Source organism: Macaca thibetana, chromosome 9 (genome assembly GCF_024542745.1).
Source record: "Macaca thibetana thibetana isolate TM-01 chromosome 9, ASM2454274v1, whole genome shotgun sequence".
NCBI lineage: Eukaryota > Metazoa > Chordata > Mammalia > Primates > Cercopithecidae > Macaca > Macaca thibetana.
The window spans coordinates 65,113,641-65,134,577 of record NC_065586.1 but is presented as its reverse complement, the minus strand read 5'-3'; the positions used below and the strand labels follow the sequence as shown (position 1 = coordinate 65,134,577).

General features: G+C 44.0%; 1 protein-coding gene across 5 annotated transcripts in view; it reads right to left on the bottom strand.

The window, feature by feature from the left end:
* Nucleotides 1–209: 209 nt before the first annotated feature.
* SLC25A16 (solute carrier family 25 member 16) overlaps nucleotides 210–20,937 on the bottom strand; it is a 51,038-nt gene continuing 30,310 nt past the window's right edge. For 3 of the 5 annotated variants that reach the window (XM_050805241.1, XM_050805243.1, XM_050805242.1), the window contains 5 exons: nucleotides 16,774–16,895; nucleotides 16,462–16,528; nucleotides 11,480–11,642; nucleotides 9,517–9,585; nucleotides 210–5,721 (listed from right to left, as the gene is read on the bottom strand). In XM_050805241.1, the coding sequence (XP_050661198.1) occupies nucleotides 5,565–5,721; nucleotides 9,517–9,585; nucleotides 11,480–11,642; nucleotides 16,462–16,528; nucleotides 16,774–16,895 (578 nt within the window). In that variant the 3' untranslated portion in view covers nucleotides 210–5,564. Of the gene's footprint in view, nucleotides 5,750–9,516; nucleotides 9,586–11,479; nucleotides 11,643–16,461; nucleotides 16,529–16,773; nucleotides 16,896–20,937 lie in introns of all 5 variants that reach the window. The other 2 variants (XR_007728969.1, XM_050805244.1) reach the window with 2 other exon arrangements.

Below are 20,937 nucleotides of genomic sequence, written 5' to 3'. Positions count from 1 at the left end.
ACCAAAGTTTTTCCTGTTTTGGGGTTTTTGTACCTGGCTTTCTCTTCACCTGGGCCAGTCTTTCCCCAGAACTCTTTGCATGGCTGTTTACTTTTTATCCTCCATGTGTCTGTTGAATGTATATATAGCACATCAAAGAAACCTTTCCTTGACCATTCTCAAGTAGCTTATTTACTGTTTTCATAAGCACTTTCCACAAGCTGTAATTATTTTATTGCTTGGTATGTTTATTGACATGTTCAAATTTAATAACACGTTACAGTTTCATTTGAACAGTGTATTACTGTATTAAAGTATAGCATCATACCTAAAAGAATAGGCTCTAGATTCAGACCGGCTGAATTTGAATCCTAGATCCACCACTTACGTGAACCTGGCCAAGTAGTTTAATCTCCCTAGGAATCTCCCTAGGCCTCGATTATTCCCATCTGCCAAAAAGAAATATTAAATGATACTCATATCATAGTATTGTAATAGAGATTGAGTTAAGGCATCAAAAGTGGTTAAAACAAAGAATGCCACATAATTCTTCAGGAAATGTACATAACTGTTATTATTTATCACCGGTTTCTAGTGCCCAATACGGTGTCTGGGATTCAAGGAATAGATGCGAGGAACTGTGTAAAGTGTATGCTTGCTATACAAGTGTGTCAGGTATTATTGATCCAACTCTGCAAGGCAATCCATTAATTGTATGTAGTTTGGGAATAATCCTTGGGAAAAAAATAAATAACTGTATATAGGATTTAAAAAAAAAATTTATATAAAAAAATGAGACAAAGTCTTGCAATGTTGCCCAGGCTGGGCTCAAATGCCTAGGCTCAAGTGATCCTCCCTGCTCAGCCTTCCAAAGGGCTAGAATTACAGACATGAGTCACTTCACCCAGCCATAAAAACTATTCATAGGTTTTATTATATATATATATATATTTTTTTAATGATATATATACACATATATTTTTATTTTATGTATTTTATTTATTTATTTATTTATGAGACAGAGTCTCACTCTGTCGCCCAGGCTGGAGTGCAGTGGCGCGATCTTGGCTCACTGCAACCTCTGCCTCCTGGGTTCAAGCAATTCTCCTACCTCAGCCTCCCAAGTAGCTGGGACTACAGGTGCCTGCCATCACACCCGGCTAATTTTTGTATTTTTAGAAGAGATGGGGTTTTACCATGTTAGCCAGGATGGTCTTGATCTCCTGACCACGTGACCCGCCCACCTCGGCCTCCCAAAGTGCTGGGATTACAGGCATGAGCCACCACGCCCGGCCAGGTTTTATTATATATTTGCCACTCAAGCTGGCAAATCAGCAATAAGACATTTCTGCGAAACAAACCAAATGACTTTATTTCTAAATTGTTTATTTCTTGAACTATTTGTGCTTCATTTCTCCCTGCTAGAACATAAAGTCTTCAAAAACAGGGACTAACCCTTCTTTCTACCCACCAGTAAACATCCCTGAGTACCACTCTGACACCATACCCAGTGCTCCCTGCCCTTGAAAGAACCAGATGTTGGGAGGTGAGGACATTGATAAACAGGCAGTTATAAAGTATGGCACGTACTCTATTAGAGAAATACCTGGTGTTATATGCTGATTTGGGAATCCAAATCAGATTGCAAGTACAGCTAACAAGCCTACCAAGGGAAGTCCTCCATAATGCTGACACAAGGTCTGGCACACAATTGGTGCTGAATAAATGGATGGTCAGTACCATGGTGAAGAATGGAATGAGAACAGGAGTACTGGCTCATGCCTGTAATCCCAGCATTTTGGGAAGCCAAGGTGGGCAGATCACTTGAGGTCAGGTATTCAAGACCAGCCTGGACAACAGGGCAAAACCCAGCTCTACTAAATATACAAAAATTAGCTGGGCGTGGTGGTGGGTGCTTGTAATCCCAGCTACTTGGGAGGTTGAAGCAGGAGAATCGCTAGAACCCAGGAGGTGGAGGTTGCAGTGAGCTGAGATCACACCACTGCACTCGAGCCTGGGCAACAGAGTGAGGCTCTGTCTCAAAAAAAAAAGAAAAGAAAAGAAAGAAAAATACAAAACTTAGCTGGGCATGGTAGCACATGGCTGCAATCCCAGTTACTTGGAAAGATGACTCAGGAGAATCGCTTGAACCCAGAAGTGGAGATTGCAGTGAGCTGAGGTCGCACCACTGCACTCCAGTTTGAGCAACAGAGTTAAGACTCTGTCGTCAAAAAAAAAAAAAAGAGAACGTAATGAGATATTATTAAACATATCCAGTAACTTCTCCACCTTCTACAGGTAATCATTGAAGACTAGGAGGTATACCTCACTTATCAATCCGGAAACCAGATCACTGTCCCATTCTACAGACCAGAGAGCTATACCCACTGAGAGGTGGAAGACAGGAACAATAAAGATCAAAAAAGAAATAAAATGTCAATCTTCAAGTGGAAGATAACCTGGCAAGATGCACTTTGGGTAATCTATCTGAAATAAATCAGATATAAACACAGTCATTATTTTAAATATTCTTCCATTCTGACTTATGTTTAGCATTTGTGCTTCAATATGTAAACAATTAAAAGAAAGAAATTGCCAAAACATGGATAAAATTTATTTTTAATATCCTCTGTATTTTATAACATATAGAATGCAAATTTTTATTTAAAAGAATATTTGCAATGCCCTTTTACTGATAACGTAACTGAGGTATCTCTTTTTTTTTTTTGAGATGGAGTCTTGCTCTGTCACCCAGGCTGGAATGCAGTGGCACGATCTCGGCTCACTGCAACCTCCACCTCCCAGGTTCAAGCGATTCTCCTGTCTCAGCCTCCTGAGTAGCTGGGACTTACAGGTGCGTGCCACCACACCCGGCTAATTTTTTGTATTTTTAGTAGAGATGGGTTTTCACCGTGTTAGCCAGGATGGTCTCGATCTCCTGACCTCGTGATCTACCCACCTCGGCCTCCCAAAGTGCTGAGATTACAGGTGTGAGCCACTGTGCCCAGCCTGATACTTATTTTATATACTTAAATCTTAAGATTTAATAACAATAATTAGCTACAGTGTGGTCTACAAATGAAAATATACAAATGGTTTTAAGAACACATGTATTTCTTTTCTTTTTCTTTTTTTTTTTTTTTTTAATACAGTCTCACTCTGCCGCCCAGGTTGGAGTGCAATGGCGCAGTCTTGGCTCACTGCAACCTGTGCCTTCTGGGTTCAAGCAGTTCTCCCTGCCTCAGCCTCCCAAGTAGCTGGGATTACAGGCACCTGCCACCATGCCTGGCTAATTTTTGTATTTTTAGTAGAGACGGGGTTTCTCCACGTTGGCCAGTTTCGTCTCCAACTCCTGACCTCAGGTGATCCACTCACCTTAGCCTCCCAAAATGCTGGAATTACAGGAGTGCACCACCACATCTGGCCAAGAACACATGTATTTCTACCTACTGGTACACTTATAAATCATACAAAGATACATACTTATTTTTAAAATAAAGAGTTTCAAAATGAAACCAGCTCATCAAATTTTTACCCAGGTATCACAAGAAACCTTTTATGTAAAGAAATAAAAATTGAAGCAAAAATAACACTTTCAACTTAGTTTTCCTTCTTTTGTTTGAAAGAAACGGGGTCTCACTATGTTGCCCAGGCTGGTCTCGAACTCCTGAGGTCAAGATATCCTCCTGCCTCAGCCTCCCAAAGTGCTAGGGTTACAGGCAAGAGCCACCATGCCCGGCCTCAACTTAGTTTACTAATGTCTTTTATTTATTTATTTATTTTTTTGAGACTGAGTCTCACTCTGTCACTCAGGCTGGAGTGCAGTGGTATAATCTCAGCTCACTGCAACCTCCGCTTCCCGGGCTCAAGCAATTCTCATGTCTCAGCCTCGTGAGTAGCTGGGACTATAGGCACGAGCCACCACACTGGCTAATTTTTGTATTTTTAGTAGAGGTGGAGTTTCACCATGTTGATCTTAAACTCCTGATTTCAGGTGATCCACCCAACTCGGCCTCCCAAAGTGCTGGGAATAAAGGCGTGAGCCACCACGCCTAGACTTCTAATGTCTTTAAAGTCATATCAAAGGGCCGGGCACCATGGCTCATGCCAGTAATCCCAGCACTTTGGGAGACCAAAGTGGGCAGATCATGATGTCAGGAGATCGAGGTCATCCTGGCTAACACAGTGAAATCCCGTCCTACTAAAAACACAAAAATTAGCCTGGCGTGGTGGTGGGCACCTGTAGTCCCAGCTAGTTGGGAGACTGAGGCAGGAGAATCACTTGAACCCGGGAAGCAGAGGTTGCAGTGAGCCAAGATCACACCACTGCACTCCAGCCTGGGCAATAAAGCAAGACTCTGTCTCAAAAAAAAAAAAAGTCACATCAATTCTACAAATTACTGTTTCTGAAGACAGAACTTTAAATATTCCCTTCCCATTTCTGACATGCTTATTTATAATAAATCATAAAAGCACTCTAAAGAGAATAAATGGAATTCTTACATTTTAAAACATTTTCTTAATATAAAGGATAACAATTCAAATCATATTTTACATTTCTACGTCTTCATATTGCACTAAAATTATTTTACATGGAAGAACTAGTTGATGCATCATAATACCTTAGAAACATTTTTTGATATTCACATCTACATTAATAAATATTTCACAGTCTACTTAAATAAATATTCTAGTATAGAGTGAATCATCTAACAAAAACAAATCTACAGTGCTACTTTGTTTTTGAGAGCAAAGATATTCAGTATTTTTATTTCTGCCTCTGGGAAACACACTGACATTTTCAAACACACGTAAGTCACTCATAGTACCTAGTAATAACAATTGAGCAAGACTTAGTCGTTCATTCATTTATTAAACGGGGTCTCACGATGTTGCACAGGCTGGCATGGAATTCCAGGGCTCAAGTGATCCTCTCACCTCAGCTTCCAGAGTAGCTGGGACCACATGCCCATCCTACCATGCCCAGCTTCTTCATTTATTTTTGTGTCTCTACATGGCTACTTTTTAAATACAACATTAATTTTATTTAAAAAATGAAGGAAAGAAGTGTTTTTCCTATTATCCAGTGGAGCATAATTGTGAGAAGAGAGATAACAAAAATAAAATGTCAATGCTGGCTGTTTTATAGAACTTAAAAATTCAGTTCTCATTATTCTACTGCAATATAACCAACCCTGCTTATTTTAATAATAATAAACACTGTCAGTCTTTTAAAAACCATGATAACAATTAAAAACTTTGAACAGCATGACAAAGCTAATGGCAACCTCTTGAACCCCGTTTTAAAGCTAGTTCTACTTCCAAATAAAACTTTAAAGCGGTTTAGCCAGCATCAGCTTAGGAATATTTTTTTCAATGTTCTAAGGTATAATGTTTGGCATCAAAAAGTATGGTAAGCACTTCTGATTTGTGACTAAAGAAAAAATAATCAAGTACTAAAATACCAGTGGCTCCTGTGACAGTGTAAATATCCCCATTCAAGTAATGTTCCCCCAACAATTAAAGTAACGTTTCATTTCTCCCTCTGAGAATGTATTAAGGAAAACCAACCATAATTTTTTTTTTTAGTTGAGGTGAAAAACCTGCTTCATAAGTTCATATGTTGTAAAAGCAACTGCTTGAGAGGGAATACAGCGAATGTAATTAAGAGATAAACCACGATAGAGTCCTTTTCGAATTCCATGGTGTCCATAGACATACTTCATAGTATCCCGCATGGTACTGAAAGACAATGATTAAATGATGACACCTCTATGCCCATTCATGAAGAAACAATTTCAGGATCCATAATATCAATTTTTTTTTTTTTTTTAAATGGACTCTTGCTCTGTCACCCAGGTGGGAATGTGGATTGCAGTGGTACGATCTCAGCTCACTGCAGTCTCTGCCTCCCAGGTTCAAGTGATTCTCCTGCCTCAGCCTCCTGAGTAGCTGGGATTACAGGCGCATGCCACCATGCCCAGCTAATTTTTGTAATTTTTAGTAGAGATGGGGTTTCTCCATGTTGCCCAGGGCAATCTCGAACTCCTGACCTCAGGTGATCCACCCACCTCGGCCTCCCAAAGTGCTGGGATTACAGATGTGAGCCACCGCGCCCAGGCCATAATATCAATTTTTAAAGAAGCTTAAATGCCATCTTGAATAGCTTTAGGAAGACAAATGTTATAACAAGCGAAACTTTTTTCATAATGAAAAGGCAAATCATTCCAAACAAGTACAAGCATTATGCATCACATTTCAGGACTCATTAGCACAACATATTTTGTTTGTACTATGTCTATGACATTTATTGGACAACACTATTTCATACTTATATTTGAAATATTAATGCAATCCTTTTAAAGGATGTATGTCCAGTTGCCCTTTAAGCCTTTATTATAGCTGAAGTTGCACAGTACCAACAGCAGGTGGTTATAGAACTAAAGCTTGAAGGACTATCTTTCAGATTTCAGCCAAGAAGACTTTCCTGTTTCAGAGTTGTTCCTTTCCTTTCAAACCAATAATTTGGGCTTGGCCTTCCCCTTTCAACAGGCAATCTGGACTGAAATCTTTTCAAAAATCTTTTTTTTTTAAGACTAAGTCTGGCTCTGTCGCCCAGGCTGGAGTGCAGTGGCCGGATCTCAGCTCACTGCAAGCTCCGCCTCCCGGGTTTACGCCATTCTCCTGCCTCAGTCTCCCGAGTAGCTGGGACCACAGGCGCCCGCCACCTCGCCCGGCTAGTTTTTTGTATTTTTTAGTAGAGACGGGGTTTCACCGGGTTAACCGGGATGGTCTCGATCTCCTGACCTCGTGATCCGCCCGTCTCGGCCTCCCAAAGTGCTGGGATTACAGGCTTGAGCCACTGCGCCCGGCCAGTTTTTTTTTTTTCTTTTAAAAAGACAGGTTCTCACTCTGTTGCCCAGGCTGGAGTGCAGTGGCAATCGTTGCTCACGACAGCCTCCAACTCTTGGGCACAAGCAATCCTCCCACCTCAGCCTCTTGAGTAGCTGGGACTATAGGCACATACCACCACCATGCCTCGTTAATGTTTTTTTTAGTTAAAAAAAATTTTTTTAGAGACAAGGTCTTACAATGTTTCCCAAGCTGATCTCAAACTCCTGGCCTCAAGTGAACCTCCCACCTCAGCCTCTCAAGTAGCTGAATACTACAAGCACAGGGCAATGCTCATGGCCAAAAAAATCTTTTGGATAAATAAGGCAATCCAAATTCATGAACAAATGTTCTGCTCTTCCCCTGAGAGACAACATATCACCAATCAAATGGAATGATTTTAAATCACTATAAAGAAAACTCTGGAGCTGTGCTTTACAATCACAGCAGCCACTAGCCACATATGGCTATTAAGCACTTGAAATGTGGCAGTCCAAATCAAGATGTGCTGTGAGTGTAAAATACATCCTGGATTTCAAATACTTCATATAAAAAAAAAGAAACAAAACAACGAAATGTTGAGGTGATAACATTTTAGGTTTAACAAAAAATATTTTTCACAATTTTTTTTTTTCTTCTTTTTCTTTTTTTTTTTTTTTGTTTTTTATTTTTTTTGAGACGCAGTCTCGCTGCCAGGCTGGAGTGCAGTGGCACGATCTCGGCTCACTGCAACCTCTGCTCCTGGGCTCAAGTGATTCTTGTGCCTCAGCCTCCCGAGTAGCTGCGACTATAGGCACGCCCCACCACACCCAGCTAATTTTTTTGTATTTTTAGTAGAGACAGGGTTTCACCATGTTGACCAGGATGGTCTTGATCTCCTGACCTTGTGATCCTCCCTCCTCGGCCTCCCAAAGTGCTGGGATTACAGGTGTGAGCCACAGCGCCCGGCCCTTTTTCTTTTTTAGACAAGAATCTCGCTCTGTCACCCCGGCTGGAGTGAAGCGGCATGATCTTGGCTAACTGCAACTTCCGCCTCCCGGGTTGAAGCAATTCCCTGCCTCAGCCTCCTGAGTAGCCGGCATGGCAGATGCCTGCCACCATGCCCAGCTAATTGTTTTTGTATTTTTAGTAGAGACGGGTTTCACCATCTTGGCCATGTTGGTCTTGAACTCCTGACCTCATGATCCACCCACCTCTGCCTCCCAAAGTGCTGGGATTACAGGTGTGAGCCACTGCTCCAGGCCTCTTTTGTTTTTTTTTGAGGCAGAGTCTCACTCTGTCACCTAGGCTGGAGTACAGTGGCACCATCTCGGCTCACTGCAACCTCCGCCTCCTGGGTTCAAGCAATTATCGTGCCTCAGCCTCCCGAGCAATATTTCTTTTTATACTTTTAAAAAATTTGGCTACCAAAAATGTTAAACATGTAGCTCACATTATATTACTATTTTTAAAAACTGGCTGGGCATGGAGGCTCACGCCTGTAATCCCAGCACTTTGGGAGGCCAAGGCAGGCAGATCACCTGAGGTCAGGAGTACCAGACCAGCCTGGACAACATGGTGAAACCCTGTCTCTCCTAAAAATAAAAAAATTAGTCAGGCATGGTGGCAGGTACCTATAATCCCAGCTACTAGGGAGGCTGAGGCAGGAGAATCGCTTTAACCCAGGAGGCAGAGGTTGCAGTGAGCTGACATCATGCCATTGCACTCCAGCCTGGGGGACAAAAGTGAGACTTTGTCTCAAAAAAAAAAAAAAAAAAAAAAAAAAAACAGCTCTAAAATATTATTATATTTTTTAAGAGACAAGGTCTCACTGTGTTGTCTGGGCTGGTCTTGGACTCCTGAGTTCAAGTGATCCTTTCACCCTGGCCTCCCAAATTGCTCAGATTACAGGCATGAGCTACTACGACTAGCCTAAATTTAATCTTTTGTTTTTTTGTTTGTTTGTTTGTTTTGTTTTATTGAGACGGAGTCTCCGTCTGTCACCTAATTGGCTCACTGCAACCTCCACCTCCCTAGTAGATGGGATTACAGGCACCCGACACCACGTCTGGCTAATTTTTGTATTTTTAGTACAGACGGGATTTCATCATGTTGGCCAGGCTGGTCTCAAACTCCAGACCTCAGGTGATATGCCCTCCTCGGCTTCCCAAAGTGCTAGGATTACAGGCATGAGCTATCGTGCCTGGCCCTAAATTAAATTTTTAACAGGAGGATTAGAACCTGATTATAGACCAGGCACGTAGGCAGATCACTTGAGGTCAGGAGTTCAACACCAGTCTGGCCAACATGGTGAAACCTTGTTTCTACTAAAAATACAAAAATTAGCCAGTCATGGTGGTGGGTGCCTGTAATCCCAGCTGCTTGGAAGACTGAGGCAGGAGAATCACTTGAACCCGGGAGGCAGAGGTTACAGTTAGCGAAGACCATGCCACTACACTCCAGCCCAGATGACAGAGTAAGACTGCATCTCAAAAAAAAAAAAAAAGAAACTGATTGCCTGATTGTAATCTTATAAAGTTTCCAAAATAAACTTTGGGAGATAAAATGGAAGATACAGACTATTGGTCAAACTAGAGTCATACCTCCTTACTGAGTTTAATGTTACATTTCCTAAAGAAAATGAACAATGACATATGATGAACTTACAGGCACTTTTCAAATTCTGGCAGAACAGTTCCTAATTGCATTCGCCGACGTGTCACATCAAATGGGTAGCTAAAAGAAGAAAAAAGGCATAAAGAATAAAAATTTTTGGTTTTCTACTCAACAACTATTGAATACAAAGCCCTATAAACTCAAAGAAATAATGTGTTACTGCTCTTATTGTTCTGTCTAACCTAGGAGTCAGGATATAGGCATATGAATAAAATCAATTAACAATATAGAGATCTTTGCTTATGTGATCCCTCTGATTAGAGGATTCTTCTCTCCCATCACCGTAATATCAAGTTCTGTTTATTCCTAAAGGCCAAATGAAATGCCAGTTCCTGAAGAAACAAACTGGTTGCTTTTCACTGTTGAACACTAATATATAGTTTCTCAACATTGGCACTACTGACATTTTGGGTTGGATCTTCCTTTGTTGTAGGGAACTGTCCTGTGCACTAGAGATATTTAAGCACTTCCCTGACCTCTGCCCACTAGATGCCGGTAGCACTCTCCCAGCTGTGACAACCAAAAATGTCTCCAGACATTAACAAATGTCCACTGGCGGTAAAACCACCACCAGTTGAGAACTGCTCTACTGTTATGCAGCAAGTCCCCTTGAATACAGTAGACCAATACAAAATTTTCCATAAGGGCTAAAACTAATAATACAGATAACTGCCTGAAATTAAATACACAATATACAAATGCAATCTCTTTTTTTTTTTTTTTTTTTTTGAGACGGAGTCTGGCTCTGTCGCCCAGGCTGGAGTGTAGTGGCCGGATCTCAGCTCACTGCAAGCTCCGCCTCCCGGGTTTACGCCATTCTTCTGCCTCAGCCTCCCGAGTAGCTGGGACTACAGGCGCCTGCCACCTCGCCCTGCTAGTTTTTTGTATTTTTTTTTTTTTCAGTAGAGACGGGGTTTCACCGTGTTAGCCAGGATGGTCTCGATCTCCTGACCTCGTGATCCGCCCGTCTCGGCCTCCCAAAGTGCTGGGATTACAGGCTTGAGCCACCGCGCCCGGCCTTTTTTTTTTTTTTTTGAGACGGAGTCTCACTCTGTCGCCCAGGCTGGAGTGCAGTAATGCAATCTTGGCTCACTGCAACCTCCACCTCCCAGGTTCAAGCAATTCTCTGCCTTGACCTCCCAAGTAGCTGGGATTACAGGGGGCCGCCACCACACCCGGCTAATTTTTTTTTTTTTTTTTTTTTTTTTTTTTTTGAGACGGAGTCTTGCTCTGTCACCCAGGCTGGAGTGCAGTGGCCGGATCTCAGCTCACTGCAAGCTCCTCCTCTCGGGTTCACGCCATTCTCCTGCCTCAGCCTCCCCAGTAGCTGGGACTACAGGCACCCGCCACTTCACCCGGCTAGTTTTTTGTATTTTTTAGTAGAGACGGGGTTTCACCGTGTTAGCCAGGATGGTCTCGATCTCCTGACCTCATGATCCTCCCGTCTCGGCCTCCCAAAGTGCTGGGATTACAGGCTTGAGCCACCGCGCCCGGCCCACCCGGCTAATTTTTGTGTTTTCAGTAAAGACGGGTTTTCACCATGTTGGCCAGATGGTCTCTTGACCTTGTGATCCAACCAACCAGCCTCGGCCTTCCAAACTGCTGGGATTACAGGCGTGAACCACTGCACCCGCCCTCTGTCTTTTTTTCTTAGGGGCAAGGTCTCGCTATATCTCCCAGACTGGCCTCAAACTCCTGGGCTCAAGCAATCCTCCTGCCACAGTCTCCCAAGTAGTTGAGACAACAGGCAGCACTACTCCATCCGAACATGTAATTATTTATAATATGCTTAAAGTGCACACACATCTGGAAAAATGTATTAAATTGATACTTATATTTTGCAAGGGATCCTCTTTTTGAATAATCTATTAGAAAAAATAAATGATTAACCAATGTTGAAAATCAGGATTGGGTAACCATAATTTGATTAAATTAAGTTGGTGAAGAAACTTACGATATTGTCTGCGCTATTGCTCCAGCAACACCGCCACAAAGTAAGTTTACGTGAGTTTTCAACACTAAGACATTAGGATTGTCTGACGAAGGTCTGCCAAGAAGGGTAGGAGCATGGGAAAGACCAACACTCTTTAAGGTACCAAAAGTAAAAAATGAAACACCTGAAAAAAAATAATAAATTCACCATGATGCTTAACGTAACATGAGCTGTGAAAAAGACACCATTCTTAAATAATAAACACATTTCCTAATTTCTGGTGTTTGGCTTAATTTAAAATAGAAAGATTTGTGTACATAAATAGCCGAAAGATGACGAAATTACCACCAATAAAAAATTATAGCTTTGGTTTTCATGCACCACTGCAGTTTACTGCACTGACGGAGGCTATAGTGGATATAATGCCACTTTATATGTGAAAAAAATAACGTTTTCCAAGGTTTCACATGAGAAACATTAAATTCATGACTATTAATTACAAGGAAATGTGACAACTTACATTTAAAATAACAATGATGGCCAGGCACGGTGGCTCACGCCTGTAATCCCAACACTTTGGGAGGCTGAGGTGAGCGGATTACCTGAGGTCAGGAGTTCCAGACCAGCCTGACCAACATGGAGAAACCCCGTCTCTACTAAAAATACACAATTAGTCGGGTGTGGTGGTGCATGCCTGTAATCCCAGCTACTTAGGAGGCTGAGGCAGGAGAATCATTTGAACCCAGGAGGCGGAGTTTGCAGTGAGCCGAGATCACACCATTGCACTCCAGCCTGGGCAACAAGAGCGAAACTCCATCTCAAACACAAAACAAAACAAAACAAAAAAACAGTGATGGTGATAATGTAAGATACAGGCAAAAATTAAGAAGTGAAAAAGAATTTTTATTTTAATTAAGTGTCTAAGTTTGTCTTCAAGGAAGAATTGTGACCATGACAGAAGCGTTTATGTTAATTCACAAAACACGCAGAATCTAATAAAAATAGTATGCAGATAGTGCTTGTTAAACATTACATGATTTTACTAGAATCATTATTTATTAATAAAATTAGGAATGAAATTCAGGGAGGGGAAAAAAGTAAATAGATATGAAATTCAAGCATTCCTCCCAACTAAGCCTTACTCGAGATATTGTGATGTTTATTGAATTGGCCAGGCTCAGTGGCTCATGCCTGTAATCCCAGCACTTTGGGAGGCTGAGGCGGGCGGATCACAAGGTCAGGAGTTTGAGACCAGCCTGGCCAACATGGTGAAACCCCATCTCTACAAAAAATACAAATATTAGCCGGGTGTGTTGGTGTGCGCCTGTAGTCCCAGCTACTCAGGTGGCTGAGACAAGAGAATTGCTTGAACCCAGGAGGCAGAGGATGCAGTGAGCCGAGATTACAACACTGTACTCCAGCCTGTGCAACAGCGAGACTCTGTCTCAAAAAAAAGAAAGATTCACAAGGGATTTCTCTTACCAAATATAAAGACTCATTGTGAAACTGCCCTAGCCCAGGCAGCTCATCCTTCTAATCCTAACACTAATGGAGGCTAAGGTGGGAGGACTGCTCAAGCTCCAGAGTTTGAGACCAGCCTGGGTAATATAGTGAGAACTCGTCACTGCAAAAAATTTTTAAAAGGAGGTAGATGCAGTGTGTTACTTGTCTGTAGTCCCAGTTACTCAGGCCGCTGATGTGGGAGGATAACCTGAGCCAAGGGAGGTCAAGGCTGTAGTGAGCCATGATTGCACCACTGCACTCAGCTATGATTGCACCACTGCACTCCAGCCTGGGCAACACAGCAAGACTCTATGTCAAAGAAAAAAAGAAAAAAAAAAAACAACAACTCTGCATTATGTTATTTTTTTAAGATGACTGGGAAAAGAAGATACTTTTTTTTTTTTTTTTTGGAAACATAGTTTTATTCTTGTCACCCAGGCTGTAGTGCAATGGTATGATCTTGGCTCACTGCAGCCTCCACCTCGCGGGTTCAAGTGATTCTCTTGCCTCAGCCTCCTGAGTAGCTGGGATTACAGACGTGCTCCACCACGCCTGGCTAATTTTTGTATTTTTAGTACAGACGGCATTTCACCATGTTGGTCAGGTTGGTCTCGAACTCCAGACCTCGTGATCCACTCCCCCTGGGCCTCCCAAACTGCTCGGATTACAGGCATGAGCCACTGCACCCAGCCAAGAAGATACTATAAAATGGTGCCAAGTCAAAACTGAAGGGGATAAAAAAAAAAAAAACAACTTCCTTAACAAAGAAAATAAATACTTCCAGAGAGATTAGTGGCATATATATAAAATGCTAAACGTTAAAAATCATTATCAGAAGAAAATATTTCTTGACACAATAAAGACTATCCATAAAAGAATAGATTGATACATTCAACTACCTTAAAATTGGAATTTCTGAACCACTAGAACAGCTTAAAAAACAATTTTTTTTTTCAAACTGGGACAGGGTCTTACTCTGTCATTCAGACTGGAGTACAGTGGCATGATCACAGCTCACTGAAGCCTCAACCTTCTGGGCTCAGGCAATCCTCTCGCCTCACACCAAGCCTGGCTAATTTTAGAAAATTATTTGTAGAGACAGATTCTCCCCATGTTGCCAAGGCTGGTCTCAAATTCCCAGGCTCAAGTAATCCTCCTGCCTCAGCCTCCCAAAGTTCTGGGATTATAGGTGTGAGCCACCATGTCTGGCCACAGCACATTTTAGTTTGCTATTAGTGCACTGTTTTTTTTTGTTGTTGTTGTTGCTTTTTTTTTTTTTTTTGAGATGGAGTTTTGCTCTTGTGGCCCAGACTGGAGTGCAATGGCGCAATCTCGGCTCACTGCAACCTCCGCCTTCTGGGTTCAAGCAATTTTCCTGCATCAGCCTCCCAAGTAGCTGGGATTACAGGCATGTGCAACCACGCCCGGCTAATTTTATATTTTTAGTAGAGATGGGATTTTTCCATGTTGGTCAGGCTGGTCTCAAACTCCTGACCTCAGGTGATCTGCCTGCCTTGGCCTCACAAAGTGCTGGGATTACAGGCATGAGTCACCGCACCCGGCCCTTGTTGCTTTTTTGTTTGTTTGATTTTTAGAGACAAGGTCTCACTCTGTCACCCAGGAGAGTGTCCATTCTTTTGGACGAAGCTTCTACACTAGGCCCTAACAGACCAGACTAAAAATCAAAACAGAGTCACCCATGCTTAAGTTCCATACTACCAAACTAAAACTAGTTGTTACCTGACCTCCTGAGAAATTAGGAGAAAGAAGTGACAGCTACTTTCTCTAACAGGCCAGTTTCAATCTTGAATAAGCTTGATAGTAAATTTCTCTCTGCTTGATTGATTGATTGACTGACTGATTTATAAATGGAGTCTCACTCTTTTGCCCAGGCTAGAGTGCAGTGGCGGGATCTTGGCTCACCACAACCTCCGCCTCCTGGGTTCAAATGATTCTCCTGCCTCAACCTCCCGAGTAGCTGGGATTACAGGCACACGCCACCAAGCCAGCTAATTTTTGTATTTTTAGTAGAGACAGGGTTTCACCATGTTGGCCAGGCCAGTCTCGAACTCGTGACTTCAGGTGATCCACCCGCCTTGGCCTCCAAAAGTGCTGGGATTACAGGCTTGAGCCACCACACTCGGCTCCTTTTGCTTTAATACTTACACAAAAAAGGTAGCCTAATATAACCTTAAGTTAACTAGTGATTTTTCTATTTTATTCCTGTCCCCAACTTACAAGGATAGTAACTTTGAACTGAGCAACCTGCTTGTTCACTGTTTCTGCTTTCTTCAACCCTTTCTCTATATAAAATCAACTCCTTCGGGTCTAGTCTTTCCAACTCTTACTCTATTTTTATGAAATGAAGTATTGCCCAATTCTAGAATTGCAAATAAAGCCAACTGAGATGTTTAAACTAAACTGGCTGCAACTTTGTCTTGTAACACAACTGTATGTAAATCCACAATTACCTCAAAATAAAAAGTTTAGTTTAAAAAAAAAACAGGACTGCCGGGCACAGTGGCTCACACCTATAATCCCAGCACTTTGGGAGGCCAAGGCAGGTAGATCACCTGAGGTCAGGAGTTCGAGACCAGCCTGACCATGGGCAAGAGAATCGCTTGAACCCAGCAGGCAGAGGTTGCGGTGAGCCGAGATCACGCCATTGCACTCCAGCTTGGGCAACAAGAGCAAAACTCCGCCTCAAAAAAAAAAAAAACAGGACTGTAAACAAGGTAATAGGCCGGGCGCGGTGGCTCAAGCCTGTAATCCCAGCACTTTGGGAGGCCGAGACGGGCGGATCACGAGGTCAGGAGATCGAGACCATCCTGGCTAACACAATGAAACCCCGTCTCTACTAAAAATACAAAAAAATTAGCCGGGCGTGGTGGCGGCGCCTGTAGTCCCAGCTACTCGGGAGGCTGAGGCAGGAGAATGGCGGGAACCCGGGAGGCGGAGCTTGCAGTGAGCCGAGATCGCGCCACTGCACTCCAGCCTGGGCGACAGAGCGAGACTCGGCCTCAAAAAAAAAAAAAAAAAAAAAAAAAAAAAAAAAAAAACAAAAAAAACAAGGTAATAATGGAGACTAGAGAACTACAGGTATCCTTATTTTTCTTCTTTCTACTTTTCTATATTGTCAAAATTTCCCATAAGTCTTCATTATTTATAATGAGACAAAAACCACTTTTCAACTCCTATTTTTAATTAACATGTTCATAAAAACTAAATGTTTAACATCATCTAACGTAAGTGTGTGTTAATAAGACTACAGCTGGCTCAGATATTAAGAAAAAGATGTAAAGTAATTTTCTACTTATCATATACAAATAGTCATCTTTATATCCAAGACATTACTATTATGTGACCATGCATAAATCATTTCCTATTAAAAGTACTTAACAGACAGCATCTTTTTATATTACCATTTCAGAAAAAAAAAGAAAAAAAAGGTAACAAATTTTAAACATGCAAATTAGGATTCTGGCAAATTTGAAACATACCTGCATATGGAGCCATTCCTAAAATAGTAGGCATCAGACCTCTGTAAAATCCAAAGAAACCACCTTCCTTTTGAGTGAAGGAAAATTGCAAGTGAGATTACATTGTGCTCATTATCATAAACATCAAAGAACAAAATCACACTTTATAACAGAAAAATTATTCTGGGATCCACCCTGAAACACAAAGATGTGCTTTCATAATTATTGTTATTAACATCAATAAGTAAAAGAATAATTATTTATATGACATTCAAAATATTTTCCTAAGTATAAAAGGGCATGTTATAGATGAGGAAGGTAAATATGAAATACCTGTGCATAAATTGTTTTGAATGCATGAATAATTCCTGTATAGGTGTGTTCCCCTTTCACCTGGAATGCTAGGCGGACCCTAACCATGTCAAGTGGGTAAGTACAGATAACTGCTGTCATACCTGAAAAGAAAGTAGAAACTTAAAGGTAAAAAAAAAATTTGATGTATACATATATTCCTCTATCATTAGTATTATTCTAAATATTATGGCAATGGTGAAAACCCAATAAAATCAAAGGTGATATTACTGATAGAATTATACCATATCATTAGATGCAAAAACAACCTAGTAAGTGAAGGGTCAGTTTGCAAAAAATATTTTCAAGTTCTCACTGTGAAGTTATACTGTCAGCACCAAAATGGTACAGTGTACAGTGTAAGGGAATCATGAGATTTTTTTTAAAACAATTATTCTACTATTTATGTATTCCCAGTTAAGACATCAGAAAGGAAACACAGTAGGTCCTCCTGATCCATGGTTTCCACATCCACGGATTCAAGCAACCATTGATGGAAAATGTAGTGAGGTCTACAATGGTTGCATCTGTACTGAACATGTACAGATTTTTTGGTCACTGTTTCCTAAACCATATAGTATAACAAATATATACATAGCATTTACATTATATTAGGTATTATAAGTAATCTAGGCCGGGCACGGTGGCTCAAGCCTGTAATCCCAGCACTTTGGGAGGCCGAGACGGGCGGATCACGAGGTCAGGAGATCGAGACCATCCTGGCTGACACGGTGAAACCCCGTCTCTACTAAAAAAATACAAAAAAACTAGCCGGGCGAGGTGGCGGGCGCCTGTAGTCCCAGCTACTCGGGAGGCTGAGGCAGGAGAATGGCGTGAACACGGGAGGCAGAGCTTGCAGTGAGCCAAGATCACGCCACTGCACTCTAGCCTGGGCGGCAGAGTGAGACTCTGTCTCAAAAAAAAAAAAAAAAAAAAAATAAGTAATCTACACCTAGCCCAACTCCATTTCTTAATTCCTTTTCCCATGTTCCAAGTTTTCTGGTTACTGGCTGAAAGGGGTTTAATAGGCCAGGCGTGGTGGCTCACACCTGTAATCCCAGCACTTTGGGAGGCCAAGGCGGGTGGATTGGTCAAGAGATTGAGACCATCCTGGCCAACACGGTGAAACCCAGTCTCTATTAATAATACAAAAATTAGCTGGGCGTGGCGGCACATGCCTGTAGTGAGGCAGGAGAATCACTTGAGCCCAGGAGGCAGAGGTTGCAGTATGCCAAGATGGCGCCACTACAGTCCAGCCTGGCAACAGAGTGAGAGTCCATGAAAGAAAAGAAAAGAAGAGAGAAGAGAGAAGAAAGGAAGGAAGGAAGGAAAGAAGGAGAGAGAGAAAGAGAGAAAGAAAGAAAAGAAAGAAAAAAGAAAAGAAAAGAAAGAAAAAAGAAAAGAAAAGGAAAGAAAAGAAAGGAAAAGGAGGTTTAATAGCAAATCACTGTGGGAGCTGGGCATGCTCACGCCTGTAGTCCCAGCACTTTGGGAGGCTGAGATGGACAGATCACCTGAGGTCACGAGTTGAAGACCAGCCTGGCCAAGATGGTGAAACCCCATCTCTACTAAAAATACAAAAATTAGCCGGGTATGGTAGCGAGCACGTGTAATCCAGCAACTTGGGAGGCTGAGGCAAGAGAATCACTTGAACCCAGGAGGCGGAGGTTACAGTGAGCCGAGATCATGCCATTGCACTCCAGCCTGGGTGACAAGAGTAAAGCTGCATCTAAAAAGGAAAGGAAAGGAAGGGAAGGGAAGGGAAGGGGAGGGGAGGGGAGAGGAGGGGGGGGGAGGAGGAGGGGGAGGGGAGGGGGAGGAGGAGGAGGGGAAGGGAGAGAGGAGGGGAAGGGGAGGGGGAGGGGAGGGGAGGGGAGGGGAGGGGAGGGGGGGGGGGGAGGGGGAGGGGAGGGGAGGGGGGAGGGGAGGGGAGGGGAGGGGGGGGGGGAGGGGGGGGGGGGGGGGAGGGGAGGGGGAGGGGAGGGGGGGGGAGGGGAGGGGGGAGGGGAGGGGAGGGGAGGGGGGGGGGGGGGGGGGGAGGGGGGGGGGAGGGGGGGGGGGGGGGGGGGGGGGGGGAGGGGAGGGGAGGGGGAGGGGGGGGGAGGGGGAGGGGAGGGGACGGGGAGGGGGGGGGAGGGGAGGGGGGAGGGGGAGGGGGGGGGGGGGAGGGGGGGGGGGGGGGGGGAGGGGGAGGGGGAGGGGAGGGGGAGAGGAGGAGGAGGGGGAGGGAGAGAGGAGGGGAAGGGGGGAGGAGGGGAGGGGAGGGGAGGGGGGGGGGGGGGGGGAGGGGAGGGAGGGGGGGGGGGGGGGGAGGGGGGGGGGGGAGGGGAGAGGAGGGGGAGGGGGGGGGAGGGGGGGGGGGGGGGGGGGGGGGGGGGGGGGGGGGGGGGGAGGGGGGGGGGAGGGGGAGGGGAGGGGGGGGAGGGGGAGGGGAGGGGGAGGGGAGGGGGGGGGAGGGGAGGGGAGGGGGAGGGGGGGGGAGGGGGGGGGGGGGAGGGGGGGGGGGGAGGGGGAGGGGGGGGGAGGGGGGGGGGAGGGGGAGGGGGGGGGAGGGGGGGGGGGGGGAGGGAGGGGGGGGGGGGGGGGGGAGGGGAGGGGGGGGGGAGGGGAGGGGGGGGGGGGGGGGAGGGGAGGGGGGGGGGAGGGGGGGGGGGGGGGGGGGAGGGAGGGGAGGGGGAGGGGAGGGGGGGGGGGGGAGGGGGGGGGGGAGGGGGGGGGGGGGAGGGGGAGGGGGAGGGGAGGGGAGGTCACTGTGGGAGTTAATGTAGTGGTTAAATAATGAATTGGTAGGAAACAAGAATATCCAGAAATTTGTAAAGGTAAAGAAAAAAAAAAAAAAAAACCCTTTACCCCTCTTCCACCCTACCCCACCCTCTTTCCAAATACCCTTATCTATTTTTATTTTCGAGTGGGTGGGTACCATGGCTCAATCCTTTCAATCCCAGCACTTTGGGAGGCTGAGGTAAATGGATCACTTGAGTCCAAAAGTTTGAGAACAGCCTGGGCAACATAGCAAAACTTTGTATTCATTTAAAAAATAGGCCGGGTGCAGTGGCTCATGCCTATAATCCCAGCACTTTGGGAGACTGAGGTAGGAGGATCACTTGAGGTCAGAAGTTCCAGACCAGCCTGGCCAATATGGTGAAACCCCGTCTCTACTAAAAATACAAAAATTAGCCAGGTGTGGTGGTGGGCACCTGTATTCTCAGCTACTCTTCTCGGGAGGCTGAGACAGGAGAATCCTTGAACCTGGAAGGCAGAGGTTGCAGTGAGCCAAGATCATACCACTGCACTCCAGCCTGGGTGACAGGGCCAGACTCTGTCTCAAAAAATAATAATAATAATAATAAACTATTAACTTTTTACTTATAATCAGAATTGACCAAAATGGTCAAAAGTTAAAAAAGTATGTACTCTAGGGACAGACACAGTGGCTCACGCCTGTAATCCCAGCACTTTGGGAAGCCGACACGGGCGGATCACAAGGTCAGGAGATCGAGACCATCCTGGTTAACACAATGAAACCCTGTCTCTACCAAAAACTGGGGAGGCGAGGTAGGAAAATACCATGAACCTGGGAGACTGAGCTTGCAGTGAGCCGAGATCACGCCACTGCACTCCAGCCTGGGTGACACAGCAAGACTCCGTCTCAAAAAAAAAAAAAAAATTAGCCAGGCGTGATGGTGGGTACCTGTAATCCCAGCTACTCAGAAGGTTGAGGCAGGGAATCCTTGAACCTGGGAGGCGGAGACTGCAGTGAGCCAAGATCATGCCACTGCACTCCAGCCTAGACAACAGAGTGAGACTATGTCTCAAAAAAAAAGAGAAGAGTATAAACTCTAGAGTGTACCTCCTTGCTTCAAATTAGACTCTACCACTAACTAGATATACGACCCTGATCAAGTTACTTAATCTGGGTTTCAATTCTGTTTTCTGTCAAATGGGTATTATAATAAGTGGGTACCTAAATCAGGGTTTTGTAAAGATTAGGTGAGCTAACATATGTAAATGCTTAAAATAATTCCTGGTACATAGTAAAGGTTACATATAAGTGTTAGCTATTATTCTCCAGTGTATTCTATTGAAACTATGTACTTTTTTATCCTTTCCTTTGAGAACCAATTTATTTGTCTCCTCTTCTTGCAT